This window comes from Vulpes vulpes, chromosome 6, assembly GCF_048418805.1.
Source record: "Vulpes vulpes isolate BD-2025 chromosome 6, VulVul3, whole genome shotgun sequence".
NCBI lineage: Eukaryota > Metazoa > Chordata > Mammalia > Carnivora > Canidae > Vulpes > Vulpes vulpes.
The window spans coordinates 100,374,398-100,397,000 of record NC_132785.1 but is presented as its reverse complement, the minus strand read 5'-3'; the positions used below and the strand labels follow the sequence as shown (position 1 = coordinate 100,397,000).

Sequence of the window (22,603 nt, the reverse complement as noted above, 5' to 3'; positions counted from 1 at the left end):
GAATAAAAGGTGCAACAGCTCTGAGAAAGACATGAAATAGTTGAAAGAAACTAGTAACAAGCAATGGTAAAAATAGTGACCTATCTCTATCTATTAAGATATTAAAATCTATCTGCTTCTTTTTCTATCTGCATTGTTTTTTTTGTTTTTGTTTTTGTTTTTTTTATTTTAAGAGGGAGAGTATGCACGAGCAAGGGGTTGGGCCAGGGACGAGGGAGAGAATCTTAAGCAGGCAGGCTCCATGCCCAGAGTGGAGTCCTAGATGGGTCTCCATTCAGGGTTCAATCTCATGACCCTGAGAGCATGACCTAAATGGAAATCAAGAGTCAGATGCTTAACCGACTGAGCCACTCAGGCACCCCTATCTGCATCTTAATCTTTTTTGGCTATTACAGCCTCTTGTAATAGCATGACAACAATAGCCCAAATATACCAGAAGCATTTTGCTATACAGTAAAACAGAAGAAAATTATTAACTAAAAATAAAAATACTGCTCTCATTCCTTCCCTATCTCCAACATGTAAGAAATAAAAGATAAAGTAAAATAAAAATTGATTTCATTAGCTTAACTGCTTTAAAGTCCCTCTAGTAGAACCTGATACTATTCAGAATATATCAAGATGTGGCCCCAAAATTTAAGTTGACATCATTTTGCATTTGAAAGTTTCATAATCATTAACAGTGTTCCTTACTATATCTTAAGGAGATCACTGTGCTCTCAATAAGATTTAAAGTAAATATGGCCAAAGTCTGTAACAGAGCAGAGTATATTCTTGAGAACCTACATATGCTTCATATCTAGTTCCATGATCTAACCAGTAAATCTCAACTCACCCATAAATGTAAAAAATAACCTATTAGGATAGGAACTTCAGCAAGGGGCAAAGGCATATGCTCAGAAAGCTGGTATCTCAAATACAGATAAGAGCTTATATACAGCTGAAGGAACAGGAGGAGGAAGCAAAGGAAAAAAGAAGGCAAAAATATTTAAGAATTATTTCTATCAACGTCTAGCCCAGGATTAACAAACTTTTCCTGTAAAGGGCCATACAGTAAATATCTCTGGCTTTTCAGGCCATAAATTCATATTCTGTCACAATTACTTAACTTTGTCATTGTAGCCTGAAAGCACAGACAATATTTAGACAAATATGCATGGCTTTATTCTAATAAAACTTTATTTACAAAAACAGCTGAGCTAGGTTTGCCCTGAGAGTGAAGTTTGCTAACCTCTGGTTTAGGTCAATAAAATCTGTAAAAACAGGGTGGCAAAAGGAAGGACAATATTAGACGAGATGGGTAAGAATACATGTTCTCTAAGAACATTGGAACCTATGTCTTTTTCTGTTTTGCATTCTGATTTGATAAAACTTCTGAGACCTTACCATTAGTGAGATACATAGATTTAGCTCTTCAATAAATCTAGGATCCAACGCCCACATTACTTTCTACTTACACGACTAATAGTATTTTCCTAATGTCTCAGCTGCTTAAATCTTGACTCCTCTTTCTGAAGAGGACATTGACCTCATCTATAGATATACTTGAAGGATACCTCTACAGTGTATTGAACAACACTGAAAACTAGATAGGAACAAGTAATATTCATTTCTTACCACCTGGAAAGAAAGATGTTTGATAGATCTGACTTAATAGGGAAGTCAGAATATGTTTAACATTTCTTCTGTGAAAAACCAGGCTTTCTATTCACACCTCTATCTAAATTTTAATCTACTTAGCACATCATTCTATACTTTACCACCATTAAAGTTAAACTTTTTATAATTCAAAGAAAGAAAATCACTTCTCATGACTACTGTCATGATTACAGACAATCACTTTTTAAACATATTTCCCCTAGATTTCCGTATCATAATATTACTGTATCTTTTTTCTTCAGATTTGTTCATTACTGAAAAAAAGTTCATATTCTCTAATGACTTTTACAAATTTCTACGTGTTTTCACAATTCATAATCTTTTCTAATGACAAAGAAATCATCTTAAGAAGTGAAAACAATATATATAGGCAAAGGCCACTTCTAGAAACTTTACATTTTGTGTTTCTACTCATTTAGTTATTTAAAAGTTATATATCACTTTCCTCTACTAACTAGATACATGAGGAGTCTGTTTTAAGGTTTCTGTGGCAAGGTCCTATATTGCTAATGATGGACAGATGCAAAAGAGGATGTGGCTTCACCAGACAATATTAAAAGCAGCCCTAAAGCTTATATTCAGTTAGTCACCTTCAACAAAGCACCAGGAAAATAAAATAAAAATCAAAATACTCATTCCTCAAAGCACTTGTTAATGGTAAATATAACAACTTGGAGTTAAGATTCTGCTTCTTCCCTCTGTTATTTACTAGGCAAGTTATACAAACTTCTCTATGCCTCAATTTATTCTCCTACACTCTGAATATAATAACACCTGCCTTGTAAGAGTTTTGCCTGCTACTGAGTAATACAGAAAATGTAAAAAAGGGAAGTGTATAGAAGCTTACAGACATTATCCATGCTCACAGCTTCCTTTAATGTAGCAGAAGATTTTAAAGAAATATCCCCTCTTTCACCTTCCAATTAAAGGACTTTAATGAGACCGTGGGCTACTTGGATGTTTTATCATCTATTTTCAAAATGATTGATCCAAACCCTGAACCCAGTATAAAACCAATGTAATGACTTGGAATGCCTAAATTTTCCACAAAAAAACCCAGAATCACTAATAACCTTTCTCAGGTGGGTTTTTGAAGTGATATGAGCTGTGCAAATCACACACACCACCCCCTGATAAATATTGATCACAACTGGCCTTTTTGGTTTAGGTAGGTCAAACATATGATGGCATTCATACAGAACATCTAAGCACATTTTAGAATCACTACTACAGTACCATAAGCAATATGAGAGCATGCATCATTTTCCAGCGTCAGAGCATATCTATATATTTTAATGCTATATTTATATGCTTTTATAACTTATCACTGAGTCACATCTAAGACTTATTTGATCTTAGATTCTTAGTCAGTACTCTGTCCTGAGTTAAGCAATTAAGGAGTGTGAGCACAGGAAGAGTGAGCAGTGAGGCTTACTGAGCAGATACTATTATTGTCTACAGTAACCAGGACTTACACCTAGAGTATGGGGTCGTACAGAAAGGCTGTGGACATTTACTGAATAGCAGCTAATAATCAATTGCAGGCTGGTCAATTTGAGAAAGTACTGCATACTCTAGGGAAAGACAGTGAAAGTCCTTGTCAGAAAGCTGCTTTATAAATAAAGTACAATTTTAACTGGAGGCAACCTAGTCTTTCTTCATTATCTATGTACTTGAGACAGAACCCACTCAATCTTAAACAGTCAGCATCTATTACTTTTCATCTAAATTTGCCATATGTCTTTTTCTATTTCAGGCTTCTTAATTACAGTGGTTCTTAGGTAATCTTATGTCTAAGGGATGTTAGATTCCCTCTTAGTTCAGTGACAAAGGCGTCCTTAGGAGCAGAGTGTGTTTACTAAGATGTAAGCTGAAGGGACCCTCATTTGAACAGGTCCTTTCAAAGGCCCTGGGAGGAGGAGGTATACGTAATGTGTTTACCTGGTCATGTGTTTTTACTAAAAAATGCAAAATTTGATCACAATGAGTTAAGATAGCTGTCTTGTCCCACTTAGAATTCCCTCCCATCTCACTTTCCCACTATTGGTGTCAATATTGGGTGGCAATGAAGTGGCCTTCAGCATTTCTGGGATCCTGTTATGGGAAAATTAAGGTGGGGATTCATTTAGTTTAGATCTATAGGGATGTATTTATGTGGTTCAGGATTACTTTTGTGCAGTTATTTTTGTGATATAAATAGATACAGGGCAAAGGGATGTACTACAATGTCAATGGGTCCCCTGGCACCTAGCATGGGAAGTGTCAGGTAATCAGAGAATTGGGAGTTAGTTCTCAATAATGCCTAGTCAACACAGTTCTCTTCTGTCATTAATATCCTAAAAAATGTAGTGTATACAATGCAAAATGTAGTTAAATAATTATATGTATTATTCTTTGTTCCTTTTTTGATAAGAATCACATGCAATAGAATTTCCTTTATTGGCACAAGCTTATAGAAGTACTACAAACATGAGATATGTATATGTAAAGTTGCAAATTTTGTGCATCACAAATATCAGTAATTAAAAAACAATTTTATCAAAAATGTTAGAGAAAGATCTGATTGAATTTTTCTGTTCTCTTCATAGAAAATATTACAAAATCACTGTAAATTCACTTTACAGTATATCCTATAAATCATAAAGAGCATGAAGCTAAGAAACAGTATTACAGAGTGTCAGGCAATAATAAGACTTTCAATTTTTCTGGAGTATTGTGTTATGGTATTTGTCAACTTTGTAAAATTTGTAATTTGTTGGTATTTTGTTTTTTTTTTTTTTCATTTTAAATAACCAAATCTCACTATTCACAGGTTCCATATTTGCAAATTTGCCTACTAGCTAAAATTTACTTGCAACTGCAAAATCAATACTTGAGGTGCTCTAGGGGTCACTTGTGGACACATACAATATAGTGAAAATATGAGCTGCCTGAAGCACACAGTTCTCAGCTGAGGTCAAACAAGGTAGCATTTTGCCTTCTGGTTTTAGCTGTCATACTACAAACAAGCATTCTTTTTGCAGTCTATACAATGCCATGCTTTTTGCATTTTTGTGCATTTGTTGACAACTTTACTGTTTAAAAATGACCCCTAAACATAGTGTTGAAGTGATGTCTAGTGTTCCTAAGCACAGGAAAGCTGTGATATGCTTTACTGAAAAAATATGTGTTACATAAGCTTCATTCAAGTATGCCTTGCAGTGCTTTAAGCTATGAACTCAATGTTAATGAGTCAACGATATTATATAAAATGTTTTTAAATGGAAACACACATAGCATAAGGTTATATATTAATTGGTTGGCAAAAAAGGTGTGACAAGATTTCCAGGAACCCAGGAGCTGTGGTTCACTAATTCAGTGTTTATGGTGACTTTATAGAACATAATGATACAAATAATGAGAGTTGGCTGTAACTATTTACTTTAATATTTAATTCTGTACTTGTATTCCTTTTTATAAAAGAAGAGTGTCAAAAACTGTTTAAGGTCCAGCCCCTAGATCTGAATCCACCTCTTGTCAGTACCCTCCTTCTTCCTTTCATGGGAGCTTTGCTACTCCTCAGTATTTTTGCCTTGCTAAAATTGAGAATAGGATTCTGGAAAATGAACTCCTGGCCTGGGACTTGGTAATCAAGATCAAAATCACCAAATACAACAGTATTCCTATGTGGCAACCAGACCTGCTTTAAGATTTGGAAAATTGTTTCTATAACACTGTGTATATTGTAACCTAAGGCTAATTACTGTGAAATTTGCCATTTCTTAGGAAAAAAAGAGTCATATTTCCAGAAACAGAAAACCACTCAGAAACTGAGTAACATTCAAAACAAGCAGATGCTAGGTTGATAGACCTATATTAAATAAAATTTAATTTAAGTTCAACATATTCAAAAAAAGTAAAGAGGATAAAATATTAGGTAGGGGAGTAGCACCCAGAATGTTGTCAGTTGCTTATTTTTTTCTAGGTAATAGATGTTAAGAACCTCACATGCATTCTCTTATATACTTCTACTAAGGAATGATGTTTTTAAAAAGCCTTTCTTAAACTAATATTATACCATATGTTAACTAACATATGCCATATGCCATATGCCATATAATATGGCATTAAAAAAAAAAAACTTGGCAGAAAAAATAAACAGAAGTTAAACACACACAAAGAAATGCCTTTCTTATCGATAATTAAGAAGATATGAATATATAAGAAATATGTAAACTTAATAACAACAAAATGCTGGGGTGCCTGGCTGGTGCAGTCAGTTAAGTGACTGATTATTGGTTTCAGCTCAGGTCAAGATCCCACCATGGTTGTGAGATGGAGCTCTGCATCAGAATCCACGCTCAATGCACATGCTTCAGATTCTCTCTCTCTCTCCCTCTGACTCTCCTGCTCATAATCTCTCTCTTTCTCTCTTAAATAAATATTTAAAAAACAACAACAGCAACAACAGAGTGATGGCATAGTTGTGCTGACTACACTGCTAGGAATTTAAAAAGTTCCTCCATAACCACTGGACATCTCAAAATGTTTTGTTTTTTTAAGATTTTATTTATTTATTCATGAGAGACACAGAGAGAGAGAGAGAGGCAGAGACACAGGCAGAGGGAGAAACAGGCTCCATGCACGGAGCCCAATGTGGAACTCAATCCCAAGACCACGGGATCATGCCCTGAGCCAAAGACAGATGCTCAACTGCTAAGCCACCCAGGGATCCCCTTCAAAATGTTTTTAAACTCTTGCTAAGAAAACCTAAAATCCCAAATCAGACTTTGGCAATGATTTTAAAAGAAGGAACTAAATTTGTGATTCACTATATTGTTATGCTAATATTAAGTTACGCTATTTAATTAAGATAAGTGGCTTTTAAGAGAATACTACAAAAATGGCATCCAAATTGAAAATGATTAAATGTGTCTATTTAGGTATGACATGATAATTTATGTGGTAAACCTGATGGAATCTACAAAAATGCTACTAGAATTAATGTATGAGTTTAATAAAGTTGTAGGATACAATATCAATATACAAAAAAATCAAGCTTTTATATGTTGAGGTCATTTCCTTCTGTTCCTATTTTGTTCAGTCTTTTTATCATGAAAAAGTACTGGATTTTGTTGAACATTTTTTTCTGCAGCAATCAAGATGGTCAAATGGGTTTTTTCCTTTATTTTGTTGATGCAGCATATTATAGTGATCAATTTTCATATGTTGAACCATCCTTGCATTCTAGGAACACATAACAGCTGTCTGTCATGAGGCTGGGGGTATGGGGTGGGTAGCTGCTGTGGAACTAAGAGATGAAATTAACCAAACTTAACTGCAATTTATAGTTGAAGATTTCCCCTGGAAGTTGTAAGCCTTCAACTGACTCCAGAGTTCCAAAATAGTTATATTACATAGTTTCTGCAGTGCAACTGATGTCTAGGTGAGGAGACAGATTCTTGGTGCTTCCCACTCTGCCATTTCTTGGAATTCCTCCCCAGATAATCAATTTTTGATTAGCACATTAAAATGTGCTTGGCAATCAGAGAAATTTGATCGATGACTGGTTATTTGATTATATTAAAGAACTATTCTTAGTATGCTAGGTGGAGTAATAGTATGTGGTTATGTTTTGGAAAAGTATCTTAAACTTTTAGAAATTTATTCTGAAACATTTATAAATAAAATTATAAATATCTGGGATTTGCTTCAAAATGATCCTGGAGATGGTAAGGACTGGTGGCAGTATAGATGAAACAAACTGAGCATGAATTCATAATTATTAAAGCTGGATAAGGCATACATAGGGGTTCACGAGTCTCTCATTTTTATATATGTTGAAATTTTCCATAATAAAAAAAATTTAAGGGATAATAAAAAAGCCTGTAGCAAAATTAGTGTAATAGGGGAATTAGTAAAAAGATCCAAATAATGAGACAGAAATATAAACCTCAAAACAAAACAAAACAAAACAAAACTATGGGAATTAAAAAAAAAACAATGTGTGTGTGTGCAAGTGTGTATATATGAGGATAATTAATTCAGAGATACTCTGAGATTGTTACTAAACTTTAAGCTTTCCGAGAGCAGACAACATACCCTGTTTGTTCACCATCCTAAATCCTTAGCAACATACCTAATGTCGAGTACATCCAAATACTTATTGAATAAGCAAACAATTCAATCAGACCTATGCTCCCACATGCAAGGACTCTGTAAAATCTATAAGAATTCAAGATAGTATGGTTTTTAATAATGCTTAGAAAACTAACTTTAATAAATTTTCCTTTTTTCTCATCACCACCTTTGTCCATCGACTTTTAGTATAACAATTCCCCTCTTTCATTTTATGAAAGCTATTCTTGATGTTGTATCTACTTACCACTTCTTGTTCCTCCCTCATCAAACCTGTTTATATTCTTGTTCTTGGGAAAGATATTCTCCATCTCAGTATATTCTTAAGTCTTAGATCTAAGAAACTGTTTACTTTTCTCCATTTGATCTCTTTAAAACTAATAATTTCTTTCAAACAAGGAAAGGTTGTGAAAGTTTCTACCTACTCCAGTTGTTTTATATATTTAATTAACATCTTAATACAGCTAAGCTAATGACTTTGCCTAATGAGTTATAAATATTAGTACCTCTGACTTTATTTTTAGTTTTCATCCTTGTTGGTCAGAAATACAAGTGTTGCCTGAGTCACTCAGTAGAACACATTTTACAACTCTGAGAATACCTGATGATGGGTTTGATCTCATGATCAGTACACCAGCAGACAAATAAAATTTATAGTTATATTCTAACTTCATTTATTTTATTTATTTGAGAGAGAGAGAGAGAGAGAGAAAGGGAAGAGCACAAGCAGGGATAATAGCCAAGGGAAGAGCAGGGAGCCCGATGCAGGGCTCGATCCCAGGACCCTGGGAACATGACCTGAGCTGAAGGCAGATGCTTAACCAACTGAGCCACCAGGGCCCCTCACCTTAAATCTATTTTATTTATGTTATTTTATATTTCTATTTATTTATTCATGAGAGACACACAGAGAGAAGCAGAGATATAAGCAGAGGGAGAAGCAGGCTCCCTGGGGGGAGTCTGATGTTGGACTTGATCCCAGGACCCCGGGATCACGCCCTGGGCCAAAGGCAGACACTTAACCACTGAGCCACCCGGTGCCCCGCATTAAATCTATTTTAAAGAATATGTTTTGTCAAAGACAAATGTGTCTACATTTTGTGTTGGGAGTTAGAGTTTCTTCAAAATCTGAAATACATGTTTAATAGCCCCAACAATGCATTCCTAGTATGACCTGGCCACATTCCATTTTATAGACCATCTACAGTTGCTGGAATCCATACAGGAAAAGAGAAATGACTATTTCTCTAGCCAGTCTGTTATATTTGAATGGAAAAAACAAACGTCTATCGCCATTTAAGAAGTAGAATACTTGTTTTCTATTTGCACATCTTTTACTATTCTATGAGAAAAAGGAAAATTATCACCCTACTGATTTCCAGTAAAAGTCCTATTCACAACATAAACAAACAAATCCCTAAAAAAAAGGACATCTTTTACTATTGTTACTTTTTATAGCTTTACTTAGATTCCACTGAAAATGGGCTCAATATTACTTAAATAGTCAACTTTGGGTCTAGGTAGAAAAAAAAATCATCCTGAACCAGAAGACAGGCAATTTCAAGTTAAACTGGGAAACGCATTTTGCCATAAGCCATATGCCATAACTAGTAGCTCTCACCACTGTGAATTCAAAATGTTTCAAACAAGTTAAGAAACAAAGGCGTTGTGATCTCTATCATTCAGCGTGTTTAATATAACCAGACTAGAATTTAATATGAGCTAATTAGAAGCCACAAAGTAAATTCTAATAACAGTAATAAAAATAGAATCTCTTCCATGTCATTCAAAAGTCTAGAAAAATGACTTATATTATGGCAAAATGTAGACTCATAATGACAGTATCAGCAATGTATAGTTTTTAAAATGAGCCTGGAATTGATATCAGAAACTAGATTTCAAAATATAAAAAACAGCACTTTCTCAATTTGTTATCATTACACAGCACACTTGTAAAGACCACCACAAAATGGTACTTAAACCAACCCAATATTACATGGTTACTTTATGGATAAAGAACATTTTAGGTAAACATATAGAAGACAAACACCTTAAGAGAATTACTTGCTCCATTCTACTAGAGCCTAACAGCATATTCAAGGTTGCTCAATAAGATTATTATAATTTTTAGTCAGTTTAGTCTTTTTATACTACACCATAAGCCCTTCAGCTCTAAAGAGAAAATAATTTTAACTAAGACAACCGTAGAACTTTGTCCCAATGAAGTCTAGTTGCCATAAGTATAACCAAGATATAAAATTAATGAATGAAAATCTAAAATGGAGACTAAACTTGACTGAACTACGTGACTAAGTCAAGCAGCATTTTCATGAGACATAATGAATGTCAATGGGTTGGAATGGCAAAAAGGCTTAGATTTAAACTGAAACCTATTATTGATTAAGATAAAGGCTTAATGCAGGTTGTTTTCTTTGACCAGGTTTTGTATTACACTTTAAATAAATCAGAGTTTAGAAAATTTTACAATTGCACCCAAAACCATAAGACACCTAGGAATAAACCTAACCAAAGAGGTAAAGGATCTGTACTCTAAAAACTATAGAACACTTATGAAAGAAATTCAGGAAGATATAAAGAGATGGAAGAACATTGCATGCTCATGGACTGGAAGAATAAATATTGTGAAAATGTCCATGCTACCCAGAGCAATTTATACGTTCACTGCAATCCCTATCAAAATACCATGGTCTTTCTTCACAGAGTTGGAATAAATAATCCTAAGATTTGTATGGAACCAGAAAAGACCCCAAAGAGCCAGAGGAGTGTTGAAAAAGAAAACCCAAGCTGGAGGCATCACAATGCCTGACTTCAAGTTGTATTACAAAGCTGTGATCATCAAGACAGTATGGTATTGGCACAAAAACAGACACACAGATCAATGGAACAGAATAGAGAACTCAGAAATGGAGCCTCAACTCTATGGTCAACTCATCTTCAACAAAACAGGAAAGAATATCCAATGGAAAAAAAGACAGTCTCTTCAACAACTGGTGTTGGGAAAATTGGACAGCCACATGCAGAAGAGTGAAACTGGACTATTCTCTCACACCATACACAAAGATAAACTCAAAATGGTTGAAAGATCTAAATGTGAGACAAGGATCCATCAAAATCACAAAGGAGAACACAAGCAGCAGCCTTGTTGAAGTAGGCCACAGCAACTTCTTGCAAGACACATCTATGAAGGCAAGGGAAACAAAAGCAATAATTAACTACTGGGACTTCATCAAGATAAAAAGCTTCTGCACAGCAAAGAAACCAGTCAATACAACTAAAAGACAACCTACAGAATGGGAGAAGATATTTGCAGATGACATATCAGATAAGGAGCTAGTATCCAAGATCTATAAAGAACTTATCAAACTCAACACCCAAAAAACAAACAATCTAGTCAAGCAATGGGCAGAAGACATCAACAGACATTTCTCTAAAGAAGACCTACCCATGGCCAACAAGCATATGAAAAAATGCTCCACATCACTTGGCATCACGGAAATACAAATCAAAACCACCATGAGATACCACTTTACATTGGCGAGAATGGCTAAAATTAACAAGACAGGAAACAACAAATGTTGCTGATGTTGGAGATGTGGAGCAAGGGGAACCCTCATGCACTGTTGGTGGGAGTGCAAGCTGCTACAGGCACTCTGGAAAACAGTGTGGAGGTTCCTCAAGAAGTTAAAAATAGAGCTACCCTATGAACCAGCAATTGCACTACTGGGTATTTACCCCAAAGATACAGATGTCATGAAATGATGGGACACCTGCACCCCAATGTTCATAGCAGCAATGTCCACAACAGACAAACTGTGGAAGGAGCCATGATGTCCTTCAACAGATGAATGGATAAAGAAGATGTGGTATGTATACACATATATATGGATGGAGGAGGTGGATGGGGGAATAGGGTAACTGGTGACAGACATTAAGGAGGGCATTGACGAGATGAGCACTGGGTGTTATACTTCATGTTGGCAAATTTAAATAAAAATAAAATAAATAATGCTTACTAGTAATAATGAGAACTGATACTAAATTTCATCAAAATGAGTAAAAATCTAGTAAAGCTTAAAATGATTTCAACTGTCCGGACCAATCACTGAAGTAAATTACAAAATCATTTGAATTATTTATTAGGAATACAATAAGGTATGACTAAAATCTCCCAAACAGATTTGAACTATTAAAAACATTTTCTTTTATTGCACCTTTTTTTTTTTTTAAGATTTTTTATTTATTCAGGAGAGACAGAGAGAGGCACAGACATAGGCAGAGGGAGAAGCAGGCTCCATGCAGGGCGCCCGACGTGGGACTCGACCTGGGACTAGATCCTGGGACTCCAGGATCACGCCCTGGGCTGAAGGCAGGTGCTAAACCACTGAGCCACCCAGGGATCCCCTCTCTTATTGTACCTTTTCCCTATTATTTCCTTGTTAGCTATAAATTATTATCATTCTTTATATAACTGCTGCCTGATAGGCCAAATAAAAAGAATCTTGTAAATTCTCCATTAAGTTATGTAAACTACTTATTTTTATGTAGAATACAGGTATCAAAGGTCAAGGTTTTTTAAAAAATATTTTATTTATATATTCATGAGAGACACAAAGAGAGAGAGAGAGAGAGAGGCAGAGACACAGGCAGAGGGAGAAGGAGGCTCCATGCAGGGAGCCGGAGGTGGGATCGATGCGGGACTCGATCCCGGATCTCCAGGATCACGCCCTAGGCCAAAGGCGGCGCTAAACCGCTAAGCCAGCTGGGCTGCCCAAGGTCAAAGATTTTTTTCTTTATCCTCCTTTACACTTGATTCTAGCCAAAAGACCAAGAAGCTATTATCCTCCTTTACATATTTATTTTCTAGTATAGTACTCGGTTTCTAAGCCTGTTGATGTCTTTTGGGATTTAAGTTGCTTAAATAGCCTTTTTACAATAGTATTTCACTTAAAGCAATGGTTTGGGAACACCAGTACATTTGAATACCAAGAAAAGTTATAACAAGAAAAAAATGTAATCACTTAAAAAATATGTAAAAATAGCTGACCTCATCTGATTAAACGCTCTAATTCATTTAGTTGAACCAGTCAAATAATTCTTTTTAAAGTAGCTGCTGTGCTTTTCTAAACTGGGAATAAAAGTTCCAGTCAGAGAAAGCATTCTTTACTAACACAAGTGCTTAATTTTGTTGGAGTGGGAGAAAGGACTCTTATTTACCTGTAGCCAAAGAAGGGAAAGTGCAAGTGACTGGCATTGTTAATCTCTAACAAATAATATGTTAAAAATATAGTTCCTGAATTCAAAGAGCTTTTGGACTAGATGGAAAAAATGATCATGAATACATTAAATAATTAAAGAAAACTATTTTTCTGAAATATGTTTTTTCCTACTGAGATTTTCCTCATCTCCTTGAAGAAAAGCATGAAAGTAAGCATCTGTTAAATGGCAATATTTGAAAGTGAAAGTAAGGTCCAACTGAAATGCTGTTTTGCTCTACTCTAAAAGATTAATAAAGCCAACATGGGTTTAAATCATTAGCATGATTTACTAGTGAAATTCTCTAATATAGAACCACAGAAATCAGCACATAGAGGATCAGATTTGCACTACAAGTAAAAGCACTTGGCCAAGGAGAAAAAATAAACTAAAGCAGGTGGCAGGTACTTGTTACAGTATGCAGAGCTGAACTATGACCAAATCATAGTTTAAATATAACTTTTGTTGAATAAAATCTAATGAATATGTGGAAATGGAAGAAACTCAGAAACTATAGTTATTTCCATTTTAAATGAGGATGATAGTTCTGCACCACCAGCTGTTTATAGTTCATTGAATGAAGTTCTGGTTGATAGGAGATAATTACCTCTTCCCTACAGGAGGCAAGTGTTTCTCATTCTGCAGACACCCCTGATAAATGGTCATGGGAGTATGAGACCAAGACAGCATGCCAAGATCATTTTGGTTTTTAATGATCTCTTTAAACACTTGATTTTCTATTTTTTTCCTATGTAAGTGTAGGAAAACGTGCACCTTGAAATATAGAGAATTAGGTCACTGGCTATTATTTTGCTTTTACAAGGCACTTCAACCTTAGAAGGAAAGCAGAGTGACTGTACACAGAAAGTATACCATCCATAGTATTAGAAATGGATGGGCATGGTTCCAACTTCAAGCATTTTGAAGTTACTTACTAATTCATTGTTTACCCCAAGACTATTCTTTAAGTTCCCTGTCAGATAACAATGCGCCCATCATCCCAGTCACTTCAGCTCTCTCAGCCACTTGGAAGGGCCTATCAATTATACCTTCCCAGTCTCTCTCAATTTTGTCTCTTCATTTCCAATGCAAACTGCCACATACCTCCATATTTCTCATCTGCAGGGTGGTCCTCACCTCCTAAATGGTCTCCTTGCCTCTAGTCTCTTCCTATACTATTCTAGTTCAGCCAAAATAATACTTTCAAATTAATAGCAACACCCTCATCATGCCACTCTTAGATGTAAAAATCTTTCAAAAGTGGGTTGTAATTCCAAAATGGAGAAAAGCATATTAAGCAAAAATCCAAAATTTAAAAAGTAAACCACTTCTGTTATTAGAAATAGTTAAGATTGGGTATGCATATTAATAAGAGTTAGAAGAAAACACAAAAAATGAAGAGAATACATTTAAAAGGGCCTAGGACTTGAGGCTGTATATTGTTAAAATGATGTTTATGCAACAAATTCTCTCAGCAACCACTTGCTGCTTATGCAACATAAAACTTAACCAGCACCCAAAGAACCCTGCAATTTGGCTCCCAAACCTACCTTTTCCAGCTTATTTTATACCCCACCTATTCATACAACCCAAAACTCCAACAAATTAAAATATTCCATTACTCAATGGGTTCCTGTCCTGCACTTTCCCGGCTATGGACTATTATTCATATCATATGCTCCAGCTAGTATACTCTTTTCCATTTCTATGTGTCTAAATCCTACCTAATCATCCTTTTCAGCTCAACTCAAATAGCTTTTCCACAAAGCTATCCCTGACATCTTCTTCCTCCAATGAACATTTCACCTGTATGTCGCACATAAAATACCACTTTCTACTTTGCATGGTAGTGTGTGTGTGTGTGTGTGTGTATGTGTAAGCAGTAGCTCCTTTAAGGCAGGGACTTTGTTTTAGCCATCTTTGTATTGTACTGGAGATATAACATAGCATCTTTCTGAATAAATACGTAAAGTGAGTAAATACTTTAAAAAAACAAGGGCTAGAAAGACTAAAAACCAACAGCATCTCTTATATGCTTATATGATTTTCCTTCTTTTCTCACTCAGGTTTACTTCTTTACCTAATTTTCTTACCTGAAGGTATGCTATTCTCCGCTGGACCAGGTCTGTCAGATCTTTGGCCTCTTTTTCCCGCCAATCACCTGCTCCATCTGTTTGACTGAGGTAGTATAGATCCGTCATTATAGACCTATAGACAAACAACATTTGGAGGTCTAACTTATTTGTACTTCATCATAGGATTACACAGAGTCATAAGAAGAGAACCAAATTCTTCATAAAGATTGGTGCTCACACTGATGCTGGTTCTCTTCCTTTATTTTCTATTAAGACTGTGAAATTCAACAATTAGTTCCTAACATCCAAGATTCATTCCTTCAGTAAATTTCCATTGTTGAGAAAAACATGCTGGTTTTTCCCATGCCAGTCAGCTGCATTTATTTCCCAATGCAAAGTGCCACAGACATTGGGGGAAATGGAAACCCATAGCAAAGAAATAGGTAAATTAATATAAGGGAGAGAAATAAGTTGGTGCCAGTATTTGAATACTACATTTTTGTTCTCTCTGTCATTTCCTTTCCCCACTTAAATGATCTCTTCATACATAAACACTCTGAGTGGTTGGAATAAAAGATAGAGGAAAGTTCTGACATAAGTCTTAAACAATGGTCCAAACCAAGGTTCAGCAAACATTTTTCTGTAAAGAACCAGATAGTACATATTTCAGGCTTTGTGGGCCTCTGTTGCTTTTGTAGCAGGAAAGCTGCCATAGACAATATGTAAATGAATGTATGTGTCTGTTTTCCAATAAAACTTTATTCATAAAAACAAGCTACGGGCCAAATTTGGACCTTTGGGAGGTACTTAGGTCATGAGGGCGGAACCCTTATGAATGGGATTAGTGCTCTTATAAAAGACTCCACAGAACTCCCTAAACCCCTTCCGCCATGTGAGGACACAGTGAGAAAGTGCTGTCCATGAACAAGAAAGCAGGTCCTTACCAGATACCAAATATGGACTAGATGTTGGACTTCCTGGCTCCAGAACTATGAGAAGTAAGTTTCTGTTGTTTATAAACTACACAATCTTTGGTATTTTTGTTGCAGAAAGCTGAAAAGACTAGGCATTGCTATTTACACTACAATGCCTCAGAGTTGTTTTAGAGCTTTTACCTTGTATATGAAGAGTGCCTATGAATAGTTCTACAACTAAGAGAAAGTGACTATTGGGTGTGGGTGACATGGTACTGACGGCCAGTCAGAAAAATGATCCAATACCCAGTGCCTTACAGGACTCTTAAGAAGAGGTTTGATCAGTGAGAACTCATTTGGGAGATAATGAAGCTAGCCTTTAAAAATTGTGATTTACCTAGGAGTACATGGCATAGTCTTAATTCTCTGTTATTCCTGGCTCTTAACTAGTTGCTAAACCATTTAATAAAAAACCAATAACACCACACAGGAAAAACTAAAGTCTTATTTACTATCATAGAAAATTATTTAAAGGGATGCCTGGGTGGCTTACTGGTTGAGCATCTGCCTTTGGCTCAGTTTGTGATCCTGGAGTCCTGGGACTGAGTCACACATGGAGCCTGCTTCTCCCTCTGCCTATGTCTCTGCCTCTCTGTGTCTTTCATGAATAAATAAATAAAATCTTAAAAATAAAAGAGAAATTAACTTATAGTCTTACACAATGGATAGAGGTTCAACTTGTAAGATTTTTCAGATTATAAAACTGAGGCCCCTATGGATTTTTAGGTAGCCTACAGTATTTTTATAAAGTTTTACATTTTTTAAAAAAAGATTTTATTTATTTATTCCTGAGAGACACAGAGAGAGAGAGAGAGGCAGAGACACAGGCAGAGGGAGAAGCAGGGTCCATGCAGAAAGCCCGACGTGGGACTCGACCCCGGGACTCCAGGATCACGCCCTGGGCTGAAGGCAGGCGCTAAACCACTGAGCCACCCAGGGATCCCTAAAGTTTTACTTTTATTAGGAGAAATGTCACTACCCATAAGAAATTGTGTGAGTTGATCATGGAAACACATGAGAAGTCTTAGACTATAATGGTGCTACAGGGCTCCGCTGGAAGTTTATTTAAATTAGTTTCTCAGGGTTTATTTATTTATTTTATTTTTTATTTTTTTTTTAAAAGATTTTATTTATTTATTCATAGAGACAGAGAGAGAGAGGCAGAGACATAGGCAGAGGGAGAAGCAGGCATCATGCAGAGAGCCTGATGTGGGACTCGATCCAGGGTCTCCAGGATCATGCCGTGGGCTGCAAGCGGTGCTAAACCGCTGTGCCACCGGGGCTGCCCTCAGGGTTTATATATATATATATATATATTTTTTTTTTTTTAAATTTATTTGAGAGATAGTGTGTGCAGATGTGTGAGCAGGGGGGAGGGGAAAAGGAGAGAATCCTCAAGCAGACTCCCTGCTGAGGGTAGAGCCCACAGAGAGCTCAATCTCAGGATCCATGAGATCATGACCTAAGGCAAAACCAAGAGTCAGATGCTTAATGGATTAGGCATCCAGTTTCTCAGTTTTATAAGCCTCTGCCCCATCACTCTCATCATGATGATTATTTTTTATACCTCATAGGTTTCATCATATTCAAATATGGTTATTTGCTTTTTTCTGCCTATCAAATATGAGTGATCTCAAAACCTGTTGTAAGCCTCAACTTTTTTAAAAAAAAGATTTATTTATTTATTTATTCATGATAGAGGGGGGGGGGGGCCGGGCAGAAACACAGGCAGAGGGAGAAGCAGGCTCCATGCAGGGATCTCGTGGTGGGACTCCATCCTGGGTCTCCAGGATCACGCCCTGGGCTGAAGGCGGTGCTAAACCCCTGAGCCACCCAGGCTGCCCTACAATCTTAAATTTAAATTAATTCTTCGCTGATACAATAATATTTAGAAGTTACCATCCCATAAAATTTATCATCTTTTATCCAAAGACTTGAGAATAATCAAATAGAAAGTTATGGATCATTTCTGGGAAACAAGGTGACTAAAAGTCATTCTACAGAAATGATGAGTTTTCAGTGACTACTCAGATTAAATTTCCTAGAAGTGTTCCAAAAGCTGGTAATCTGGCTGTCTTGGTTTAGACTATGAATAGATATCAAGAAATTTGGGAGGTAGGTGGTAAATCTTAAGGTCTGGTATGAGGCCAGGTCAAAGCGTGGGAAATACAAACCCAGGCAAAATACCAGCAGACTAGTGCTAGTCACTTGAGGTAGGGTATAGATGCCTGAAGATAACCAGTAGACTAGAATATAATCTGTGACTCTGAGTGCAAGCCAGCTACAACAGGTATCAAACTTCTATTTCAAAAGCTGGGGTACATTTATGTTTTTTGTATTTTCAGTTAATTTTCCTAGTTCTATATTTTAATATCCATAAAACCATTTTTAAATGTTTCACTCTGTCTCAACTATGTCAATGAAGAACCACAAGTAGAGTATTTTGTTTATACCTGATTTGAAATGTTAAAGACAAAAATTCCCCTCTGAGGGTGAGCAAAGAGCAGACGTAATTCAAGAAAATATCAAGGTGAAGGATCCATCATTTGTTAAAGTAAACGTGACTAAGAGAGGCTATACCACAGAGTCTAACCCATAAGTAAATCTGGATCACGGGCAAGAAAACTTACTTGGGCTTTGTCCAAGGCTGCTTTTACTATGATTTGCTCCTGGGGCAGAAATAAGCAGTGCAAAGGATAAAAATGTCACCAGGAGACAGATAGGGAGACAATGTTCCTTTTGCCTTCCTGGTCTCAAGGAGGAAGTTTAGGACCATCTCTTTTTGACAGCACACATGGGTGGGGAGGAGTCCAGAAGAGCAAGAACAAAAATAATTCATACTATCACATAAGGCCATGATTATGCTACTTGATGAGTGATGTCCTACCAACCTCATGTTTAGGTTCTAAACCTTGAAATTCTTTCTACTGAGCACTATAACAATTTCCCCTTATCTGTGCTTGCCCTGCAGCATCTAAGAGTTTTCTATTTATATCTTCTTTTGGGGCTTTCCTTACGCAGGTCTCCTTAGAACCCACTAGAATCTATAATGTTTCAGTCACTGTGGAAAGTGTTTTATATATTTTCCCACATTTAATCAACACAATGCTATGATAAAAGACTTATATCCCCATGTATAAAAAAGAATTTAACAATTAAGGAAAAGTATTTTGGAGTAAAATAGCTTAGCTACTACTTACTTGTATAAACTCTCTAATTTCTCTAAGCCTGAATATAAATTTATTTATAAAATGAGAAATAATAATACTTGCCTCAAAGTATCACTACGCTGATAAAATAAGACAATGAATGGAAAGCCTTTATCACAGTAACTGACATGTAGGAAATCCTACCTATTTTTAATGTCAAATCATTCATGAGTTTGGAAACCACACTCAAGGAGATGTAAGGTTGGGGGCAGACAAAGCAGAATCAGAGCCATTAGATGAGACACCTTTTCTACCTTTAGATTCTCCTTCCAGTGCAAATTTTATTTTAGGGGAGGGTGTTTCTGAGAATCATGATCTGGTTGATAGAGACTAAGTGATAAGAAGAATAAGGACAACTTCATATGTCAATGTTCCCTTGTCCACGGATATTAGGAGGAGTGTTCTAACAGCACTTAAAAATAAGCCTGATTCCTTAGGAGAAAGACAATCAGACAAAAACACTTTGTCCAAATAAATTAACAACTGAAGAATGAGTATCTACATTCCAGTGTAATTTAAGTCTTAATCAAATCACATCTCAAAGAACTTAAGGTCTTCCTTGATTCCTTCCTCTCTCTCTGTGTACATGAAATAAAAAACAAAGAACAGCTTTGAAGGTTCACAAAACTTAACTTTTCAAGAGTGGAAATACCAATTCTTTGACCTTTCAAAGACAGTCTAGTAGCATTTACCTTATAAAAATAGTGAAAACACAAGCTATTGTGCTACAATAGCTATGATCAGCAGTTCTGATCAAAGAAATCTATAAGCTATTAGCCTACTAATCTTCTCTATAACCAGAGATTGCACCTCTTACCTGAGTTGAAGTCCTTTCCCTTGCTACATAACCCCAATACACAGTATCCAACAGCCAATCAGCATAATTAGCCATAAGTATTATTTATCATTTGGGAAACATCTCACCTCAGTCTTATGAAAGCTGTTTTTTATATTACTGATAATGAGATGATACAGACCAGGCCAGGGCAATGAGATTGCTGCTTTACCAGATTATTTCTCAATAGTTTCAGACAACTTCATTGAGAAAGAGTTCATCAACCCTGTATGCCCTCCTGTCCTTCAGTTTGAAGTTTAATAATAATGGCTATAATCTAAAATCAGAAAGAAGTAGCTCCAGGAACTATTTCATAAACCCTGGTGTCTAGCAATATAAGGAATGCAAAAAGAACCAAAGCAACAGTGATTAAGTTAAATATGTCTATAGTCAACCTAACATGATGATAAGACAGAATTTCCCATGATATGCCCAGAGGTTAAGGGATGAATATATATAGCTATAAATTCAAGCACTGAAGCTGTACTGCTACACAAATAATAAAATCACAATGACAATAATAATTACTCTAAACTGTTAATCTCCCTTTTGCTAGTTCAAAGAAGCCACAGTCAATTCTTGATCAATGTTGTCAAAAGCAGCAGGTAAACTTGGCTGAATTACTATGACATATGGTAACATGCAATTGCTAGGATGAAATCATCACTTGAAAATCTAGTTTGGCCATGTCTTGTAAATTAAAGAGACACTCAATATATGACCCACAAATCCCGCTCCAGATATTTAATCCAAAAGAAATGAAAATATTTTTCTGCCAAAACATGTATGTTAATGTTTATAGTGGCTTTATTCATAATCACCAAAACATATAAACGACTCAAATGTTCTTCAATTGGTGAATGGATAAACTACCTATGGTACATCCATACAATAGGATATTACTTAGCAATAAAAAGAAATGAACTACCAATACACAAAACAACATGAGTGAATCTCAGATGCATTGTGCCACACTCAAAGCTACACAATATAATGATTGCATTTACATAGAATTCCGGAAAAGGCAAAATTATAGGTATAGGAAACAGACCTAATGACTGCCAAGGACTACGGGATGGGGAGGTGCTGACTACAAAGGAGCATGAGGAAACTTCACGGGTTAATAGCAATGTTCTGTATGTTGATTGTGGTGTTGGTAACAAAACTGCAAGCATTTGTGAAAACTCATAGAACTATAGACTAAAATACATATATTTTATAGTATATAAATTATGTCACAATAAAACTGACTTAGAAAGGACAAAGATCAATGTTTCTATCAGAACAAAGTTCTAAGAAAGAAAAAAACCCTTTTGAAGAAACAAAAGCCTCTAAATTTGTTCCTATCATTGATGTCTTTCTTTTAAAAAATTTTTTAAAAGGATTTTATTTATTTATTTGAGAAAGTGAGAGAGAGAGAGAGTGAGATGGAGCATAAGAGGGCAATGGCAGAGGAAGAGGGGACTGAGTAGGGAGCCTGACACCGACACCAGGGCTGGATCCCAGAACCCTGAGATCATGACCTGAGCCGAAGGCAGATGCCCAACTGACTGAGCCACCCACGCACCCAACTGATGTCTTTCTGAACCAAAAGATGACAAGAGTGATCATAGGGAAAGCTGAACAAAAACACTAATCGACTCACCCTCTGATTTCTTAGAGAATATAAACTTTTAGTCCAGAGACAACCTATACACTACATTTGGGGAAATGAAAAAGTGAAATGGGAATTTTTGTGCAATGTAAAAATCACCAGAGGCAAACACAAAAGTCTGTTTTAATTCTTACACTTAAAAATCTTGAAAATTATAAGATGGCATATTCTGCATACATACAAATTCTCTCTACTTATACATTCATAACTTTAGGGTTATTTCTCCAATGTCTGGCTGTGCTTTGCTCATTATTTTATCATTGATTCTAATACAGCTACCTGAAGTGAAATTACTACCCAGTGAAGTTGCATCCCAAGTTCCTTAGAATTTCTGCCTAAGATAACAAAAGAAACTGACTGGGGTACCTTTCCATTTTCTTTTCAGTGAAATATTATTATTTAACATATACTAAAAGGTAGTGTCAGGAATCATAATATATTTAAAACAAAATTCAACTTACAAAAAATTTAACAATGATTTACACCAACTTTAGGGCTCCACACTTTTTTCATTTGTATATTTGCACATATTTTTCTATTTCTATATACAGTCACAAAATACATGCACAAAATAATTCTTTAAATAATAATTTTAATTTAGAAAAGACCTGAAGATTAAATTTTCAAGTAATTTAATCACTCAAACTTTAAACACAAAGAATTTAATAGCCAAAATTGTCCTTTAAATACCACATAGTCTACCCAACTCAAATCCTCTTCAGATCTGCATTATCCTGTAAAACTGCATTAAGCAAAGCATACAAGCATACAGCTCCAATTAGCAGAATCATGATGCTCAGAATCAG

At 35.7% G+C, this 22,603-nt stretch overlaps 1 protein-coding gene across 27 annotated transcripts in view; it reads right to left on the bottom strand.

Moving 5' to 3' along the window:
* FUT8 (fucosyltransferase 8) overlaps positions 1–22,603 on the bottom strand; it is a 298,682-nt gene that overhangs the window by 78,010 nt on the left and 198,069 nt on the right. For all 27 annotated transcript variants that reach the window (XM_026008400.2, XM_026008394.2, XM_072761721.1 and 24 more), the window contains one exon: positions 15,144–15,258. In XM_026008400.2, coding sequence (XP_025864185.2) covers positions 15,144–15,258 — 115 coding nt within the window. The remainder of the gene's footprint in view (positions 1–15,143; positions 15,259–22,603) is intronic.